General features: G+C 41.5%; 1 protein-coding gene across 1 annotated transcript; it reads left to right on the top strand.

Annotated features, from left to right (window-relative positions):
- Positions 1–529: 529 nt before the first annotated feature.
- On the top strand, positions 530–2,938 carry RNF135 (ring finger protein 135). Its single transcript, XM_006878260.1, is given in 4 exon segments — positions 530–554; positions 2,436–2,862; positions 2,864–2,898; positions 2,901–2,938. Coding segments are annotated over 4 exon segments (525 nt in total).
- The last annotated feature ends 5,157 nt before the right edge of the window (positions 2,939–8,095 follow it).

Raw genomic sequence — 8,095 nt, forward strand, 5'->3', positions numbered from 1 at the left:
TGGAACAGAATTGAGAATCTAGAAATTAACCCATCCACATACAGCCAACTAATTTTCAACAAAATGCCTAGGTATATTGCAAGGGGAGGAGATAGTCTCTTTAACAGATGGTGCTGGCAGAACTGGAAAGCGATATGCAAAAGAGTAAAACAACACCTTTACCTCATGCCCTATACAAAAACCAACTCAGCATGGATTAAAGACCTAAATGTGAATCCCAAAATTATGAAGGTCATTAATGAAAAAATAGGGACAAATGTCAGGGCTCTAATTCAGGGCATACACAAACATTTTGAAAATTACACAAACAAAAGTAGACAAAATAGATGAGTGTGACATACTAAAAATTAAAAACTTATGTATATCAAAAGACTTCACCAAAAAAATAAAAAGGGTTTTCTCATGGAAGGCAAGAATTGACCCACCGAGCCAGCACTGCGTGCATTTAATAGCAGACAGTGTGAAGTAGACAGAGTGAATAAAATGTGGTTCTTCCCCAGGAAGCTTAACTGGAAAGTTATGAACAGTCATGGACATAAATAACTGTAATACAGGTAGGTGTGGCACTGCGGAATAATGCACTAGACTGCAAGGTTGGTTTGAACCCAAATTCAGCATTTCTAACACACCAACTGCTTCTCAGAAACACTATACAGGGTTTCTATGAGTCGGAACTGACTTCCTCGGCACTTAAAAACAGCACTGGTAGAAGGTAGTAAGTATCATAGAAAGCTTTGTGCCCAGTGAAAGAGGCTTCCTGCAGAGCCTCTGCATTACACAAGACCATAGGTGGAATCCTGAACAGCATCCAGAGTCTTCTGAGGGGAAATTTTCACTTGAAATGACAAGCAGACCAGCCTGGAACGGCCAGAAGAACAGAAGGATACTTCCTGAAGAAAGACTGACAGGAAAAATACAAAATAATATAGGCAGGCTGACTGATTACTACAAGAACAAACAAGTGGCTGGCACAGGAGACATCAAGGCAAGTGGTTGGGTCCCCCTCAGGGCAAACCCCCTTCTAAGACTAAGGCTCAATGGGAATGCACGCTCTGATTGGTGACCAGGTTCGACTGATAAGGGGAAGTGAGGAAAAAACAGCAATGAAGCTGTTAGCTAAGCCCTAAAATGTTCAATAGACTCCTGTGAACCCAGCTGGAGACCTGGTGGGCCAGCAGTGTGCCAAGGCCAGGGGACTCTTGAACCAAGAGTCAGTGACATAGCCACAGAGGACTAGAGTAGAGAGTGAAGCATCCAGCTGATAAGAAGAGAGGGCACATGCATAAGTACACCCACACTTGCAGATAATACCCACTTGACTTGGCTTCAATGGCTGTATGATCAGAGCTCAACCAGAAGAATAAAGAAGGAAAAAAGAATAATCTGATACAATTTGATGAACTTGACCTAAACCTATGTTAGCAGTAGCTCAAAAGAGTGAGCAAATCTTCACAGCGAGGATCATTCCCACCACGTCCGCACATGGAGAGGACAGGGATGGGCAACTTGGACATTGGCTACCCAGAATGGGGGTGCTACAGAGGCAAGAAGTGACTGGTTAACAAGCTTGCAAGAGGGAAACTAGATCCAGAGGGTGCGGAGAAAGGTAGAAACTCCACTGAGTAGTATCCATTCTGTCTAGTTGGGGCTGATGAAAGGAGATGCAGATAGGTCTCTTGTGATATAATAGTGAATAATTGTTATCAGGACTGATTGTGAGGGCTGGAAATGTAAAGGTAGACATTTTGGGGCAATGGGAGGGGAGTGATTAACCTTGTAGTCTAAGAGCAGAGGTCCCTGGGACCATCAAAGAAGAGGGGAGAATGGAACCCTACCCAGAGAAGCAGTGATGCCAGGGATGGAGGCAGAGACGATGACATGGGGAGATGGAGCTGCTGGGGACTTTGGACCCAGAGAGAGAGAGGGGCTGTATGCGGATGACCAGGAGGCAGGCTTGCAGGGTATACTCTGTGGTTGATAGATGATGCATGAAGGGGATTGTAACCATGGCAAGGAAACGATATGCGACGGGATCAATATGAAACTGATGTCCTCCCATGTAAACTATCACATAATTCACAACAAGGCATTAAAACAAACAAACAACAACAACAACAAAAAGAAGGTAGTAAGTATCATAAGAGAAATTTTGTAAAGCACTGGGGTTATTGAGAAAAGCTCGAGATGACTTTTCATTGGGTGAGATTCAGAGACGGCTTCGTGGAGGAGGGTTAGAGGGTAGGTAGAAATCACCACGAAAAAGAGGCATTATTAACAGAACAACAGCAGAGGGTATGTATAAAAAATTGTAAATTGATGTACTGATTTTAATGCCAATCTAAGTTTAGCATAATCATACTCAAAGATACAAAACTGATTTTTGCTATTTAATGACCTTTTAGTATGGGTTCTGTTTTTTCCCCCCCTTCCCCCAGGGGCCATCAATCCAATCTTTGACCTGAAGAACCTCTCCTGTAGCCTGGAGGTGTCCGATGATCGTCAGACAGTCACTGTGTCTCGCTGGCCACAGTCTTATCTCTGGAGTCACGAGAGGTTAGAGACTTGCCAGATCTTATGTTCCCAGCTCCTCTTTTCTGGGCAGCAGTACTGGGAAGTGGATACTCAGCATTGTAGCCACTGGGCAGTTGGGGTGGCTTCCTGGAGGATGAGTCAAGACTAGATCCTGGGATGGACTGAAGATTCCTGGTGCGTGGAGTGAAATGGGACCAGATAGCTCTCTGTATGGAACATGGTGAAAGAATCTATCTTCAGCCTAGACAGACATGGGATTGTGGGCATCTGGTTGGACCTTGAGGCAGGGAAGCTTGCCTTCCATGCAGTGGTTAATCAAGAGAAACTTCTATCCCCTACACCTTGCCTTCTGGCTATATGGTTTACATCTGGAAACTCTTTGTTTATAAAGCAAATAATGATATAAAATCTCCTTTAGTGTTCAAACACAACAGTTTCTTGGTCTCTCCCTCTGCCTTCTAGCAGGGTAGCAATCTGACTCAAGAATCTTACTTTAGAAGTTAAAGTGCATGTATTAATTAATGATTTTTGCATATAACGTCCCAAATGTAGTGGTTTAAGATAACCCACATTTATTATCTCACAGAATAAATTAGGAGTAAGGACACAGTTTATCTGAGTTCTCTGCCTCAGTCTCACAGCAGTAGTCATGATCTGGGGCTGTGTGAGGTTTAACTAGAGATGGATCTGCTTCCAAGCTCACATGGTTGTTGCCTTCAGTGCCTTATGGGTTGTAGGACTGGAGGGATCATTGGCTGGAAGCTGTCCTCGGTTCCTTACTACAGGAGGTTTTGCAACATGACTGCCTTGCTTTCTCATAGTCAACATAGAAGAAATAATCTCCTAGCAAGATGGACTATTATAATGTTATATGGCTTTGTAATCCTTTCACCATATTTATTCCATCTGTATGCTGAACAAGTAACCCAAGAAGCTGGATTATATGAGGAAGAATGTGGCAGCAGGATTGAAGGAAGACTCATTAATATGCAGATGATCCAACCTTGCTTGCTGGTATCAAAGAGAACTTAAAATATTTATTGATGAAGATCAAAGACCACAGCCTTCAGTATGGATTGCACCTCAATGTAAAGAAGACAAAAATCCTCACCACTGGACCAATAAAATCAGTAGAGAGAAGATTGAAGTTGTCAAAGGCTTCATTTTGTTTGGATCCACAATCAATACTCATGGAAACAGCAGTCAAGAAATCAAGCAACATATTGCATTAGACAAATCTGCTGCACAAGACCTCTTTAAAGTGTTTAAAAAATAAAGATATCAGTTTGAGAACTAAAGTACATCTGACTCAAGCCACAGTGTTTTCAATTGCCTCATATGCATTGAAAGTTGGACAATGAATTAGGAAAACTGTGGAAGAGTTGATGTATTTCAGTAATGGTGTTAGTGAAGAATATTAAACGTATCATGGACTGCCAGAAGAACAAACAAATCTATGTTGGAAGAAGTACAACCAGATTGCTCTTCAGGAGCCAGGATGAGGAGATTCTGTCTCTGATACTTTGGATATGTTATCAGGTGGGACTCGTCCCTGGAGAAGAATATCATGTTTGGTAAAGTGGAGGGTCAGCAAAAAAAGAGAAAGACCCCCCAAGGAGATGGATTAACAGTGGCAGCAGCAATGGGCTCAAACGTAACAACTCTGAAGATGGCACAGGACCAGATAGTGTTTTGTTCTGTTGTGCATAGGGTTGCTATGAGTCAGAACCAACTCAATAGCGCCAACAGCAACAACAATATAATGTAATCATGTGTAAGTAATCACATGTGTCCTATTGCCTTTGCTATACAATCTGTTGGTTAAAATTATGTAATAGACCCTGCCCATACTCAGGAATGGCCAACCACACAAGGGCATGAATACCAGTAGGAATGCTTCTGGAGGTCACGTTAGAGCCTGTCTGCCTCATAGTGTCATTCATACTTAACTCCCCTTGTTTTAAAAATCATGTGATTGTATAACAAAACAGATGAAAGGAAATATACAAGGCACAGTTGTAGCTTAATGAATTATTATAACACTTTTGTCACTAAAACTCGGATTAAGACCAAACCTTGCTACCAGCTTCAAAAACCCTTTCATGTGCCTTGTCCCCATCACACAAAACCTTCCCTCTACCTAGAAGGAATCATTATCCTCACTTTCATAGAGATTACTTCATCACAATTCTTGTTTTAGAACTCAGATGTGTATTCCTAGTCACAGTAATTTTCCATGCAAACAAGTTGTGTTGAGTCAGTTCTGTATATGTGAATTTTAAACACCGAAGTACTGGTAAAACAGGGTGACTGCAGGACTAAATTAAAAACTCCATTCAAATCAAACTGCAGTTTGACCTAGAAACTTCTGATTTTGCTGAAAAGACAATTCAGTCTATTTGTCAACGTTTAACTGCTAATAAAACAGGTCAAGAATCAGGATTTCTGGCTTAGATGAAGAATTGTTTGTTAAAGGACTTGTTTGGAATGTTTACTTAGCTTGGTCTAAAAGAATGCCTGGCTTAAGCACTGTTCCCTGGAGGTTAGGAAATAGGATTGGAATCTATAATATTAAGATGAAGCCTATAAATTCTCTCATAGCTCTACGATTGGAAATAAGTAAATATAAAATCTTGGCTCTAATGTCCTAACCCCAAAATAAAATTTTCATTCACTGGGATTTTTTTTGGTGTTTCTCCTAGCTCTTTAAATACATTTTAACTGATGTAGAAACTAAGCATGTTAAGATAAGGAGACCAACTGCAGCTGTAGCAAAAAATTAGCCCCAAGGAGAATATTTTGTTAAATAACTTTCAGGATGTAACAACCTCAGAATGTAACAAACAAGATTACTACTGTTAAAATGTTTAAGTTTATAGTTTAACAAACCGTTTATAACCTTTGCTGCTCTTCCTCCCCTCACCTGTGTATCTTCTAGCACAATCCTTTGGGACACCTTTTCAAACCTTCATTGTTCTCCGACAGTTGAGAGCATTGTATAATGTTTCCCCATTTTGTAAAATGTTTCTATTGCTTCAATACAACTGTTTGTTTTTAATTCTAGTGGCTGATAAGTCTTGTGTTTCACTACAACAATTCCCACTCATGGTGGGAGAACTGTGCTCCACAGGGTTTTCAATGGCTGATGTTTTTTGGAAGTAAAGCACCAGAGCTTTCTTCCAGTGTTCCTCTGTGTAGATTTGAACCTTTAACCTTTTAGATAACAATTAAGCATGTTAACCATTTGCTTTAGTCTTGTCAGTTAAAAAAAAAAGGATAGCATTGTCTAAATATAATTTGTTGTTGTTGTTAAGTGTCATCAAGCCAATTCTGACTCATAGCAACCCTGTATAGGGTTTCCAAGGAGCCGCTGGTGAGTTGGAACCACCAACCTTGCGGTTCAAACCGACTTTACAGTCCAGGACTCTGAAATATAATTTATAAATCATAATATCCATCCATTTAAAAGTATACAGATCAATGTTTTTTAGTATATTTATTTATAAAGTTGTGCAGACAAGTAAAGACCAATAATTTATCTTAAGTGGTCACTCACAAGCTTTTAGGAGTCTAGATATTACTTACTAACCTAGGATGCAGAACATAAACTTTATGTTCTGTATTCTACCAATTGACCAAGCTAGTCCATGAGATTATGCTCCTAAACCTTCAAACTCAGAAAACCAGTCTCACAAGGTACTTAGTAATATCTGGTAGTGCAGTGGTTACGAATAGGGCTGTGAACCACAAGGTCAGCAGTTTGAAACTACCAGCTGTTCTGCAGGAGAAAGATGAAGCTTTCTGTTTGCGTAAAGATTTACAGCCTCAGAAACCCCATCCAGGGTCGTTATGAGTTGGAACCAACTCGACGGCACACAACAACAACAAGAAATATCCTTAATTGTTCCCCCATATGGGGTTGTGTATGCATGTATACACATATATTGTTATTAAGTGCCATTGAGTCAGTTCCGACTCATAGCCACCCTGTAGAGGGTTTCTGAGGAGCAGCTAGTGAGCTTGAATTGCTGACCTTGTGGTTCAAACTGACCTTGCAGTCAAGTGCTTTATCCTGCAGCACCATCCCAGGACTCCGAATCCTTCTATATGATCTACTAATTTGCTTTCCAAGCCCCAAGACCACCCTGTATGATGGGCATTAGTATCTACTGTTAGCATTTACAGGGACATGGAGGTTTAGAGGTATGTGCATGGTCAACCATATAGATGGTCATGGCCAAGCTGAGACCACAGCCAGCTTTCTCACTCTCAAGTCTCTAACATTAGTAACATTTGATAAGGTCCTGTGTGAAGCCAGGAACATGGCCTTTCATTTTGAAAGGGCACAGCTATCCTTGAATTCAGGATTTTGTGAATTGAATTTTGTGCTGGTTGTTATTCATGGCAGTCTGCAGTGTAGTGGCCTTGGGTTGCCTAAGCAGGAACAAGCCACCCTCTTTGTGCCAGATGATCATTAAAAAGCTCCCAAGACTCACTCTTTCACTATGGAGCTTGTTTCTTCTTACCTGGTAGTGGTGGTGGTGTGCCATGGAGTTGGTTCCGACTCATAGCAACCCTGCACAGGGTTTCCGAGGCTGTAAATCTTTACGGGAGCAGAAAGCCTCATTTTCTCCCATGGAACGTCTGGTAGTTTTGAATGGTTAGCAGCCCAACTTGTAACCACTATGCTACCAGAGCTCCTTGAGTTTGTTTCAAGCTTCAGAATTCAGAAACCAGAGTTTTAGCCTCTAAAGGTCCTTTGGTTAAATATTGTTCTCTTGGGTGGTTTGGATAATGGGGTCTCCATAAGCATGGAGGTTGGCCCAGGACCGGGCACTGTTTTGTTCTGTTGTGAACAGAGTTGTTATGAGTTGGCACTGACTCAATGGAATCTAACAACAACAATGAAGATGGAATTTATATGCTGGACACATGAGTTCACCAAACTTGTGCCAAAGCACAAGAACCATGAAGACGGTGAAGGAGAGTCAGTCTTTTTTGATTTCCATGCTTCTCCCGCCAGAGGCTCTGTCAGTGTATCCCTCCTTCTGTGCTATACAAAATGGTACCCTTCCCTCCAACAAGACACAGAATCCCATAAGGGACACAGAGAAGATGTGAGGCTGAAATGACAGTGGTAGAAGAGCCTCTTACTTGAGGAAATCCACCCTATGCCCAAGCCAAACATGGGCATCCACCCACAAATCAAACCAAAAAGACTTCCCATGGGGAAGCATAGGTTCAGAGGCAGAGCACTTGGCTCCCCAGGCAACTTCTCACCATATCTGTACCTGTTTGTCTCAGAGATTTGTTTTCTTTCAGACTTTGTCTCTATTAAGTGCTTTCTTTCTTACCAGCTGGTGAGAAGAGCATTCCCTTGTCTGTGACGCAGGCTGTCTCTGTTCCCCTCTACCTACATTCACACATTCACCTGCTACTGGAAGACACTGTTGCATCCATTATTGGGGTCCAGAGCTTTGAGTTCTTGGAAGAACCACCTGCAAGCAAAAAGCTACCACTTTGTTAGGCTTGCAGAAATTTTTAATACAATATCAGTTTCTAA

The sequence above is a fragment of the Chrysochloris asiatica genome, unplaced genomic scaffold (assembly GCF_000296735.1).
Source record: "Chrysochloris asiatica unplaced genomic scaffold, ChrAsi1.0 scaffold00007, whole genome shotgun sequence".
NCBI lineage: Eukaryota > Metazoa > Chordata > Mammalia > Afrosoricida > Chrysochloridae > Chrysochloris > Chrysochloris asiatica.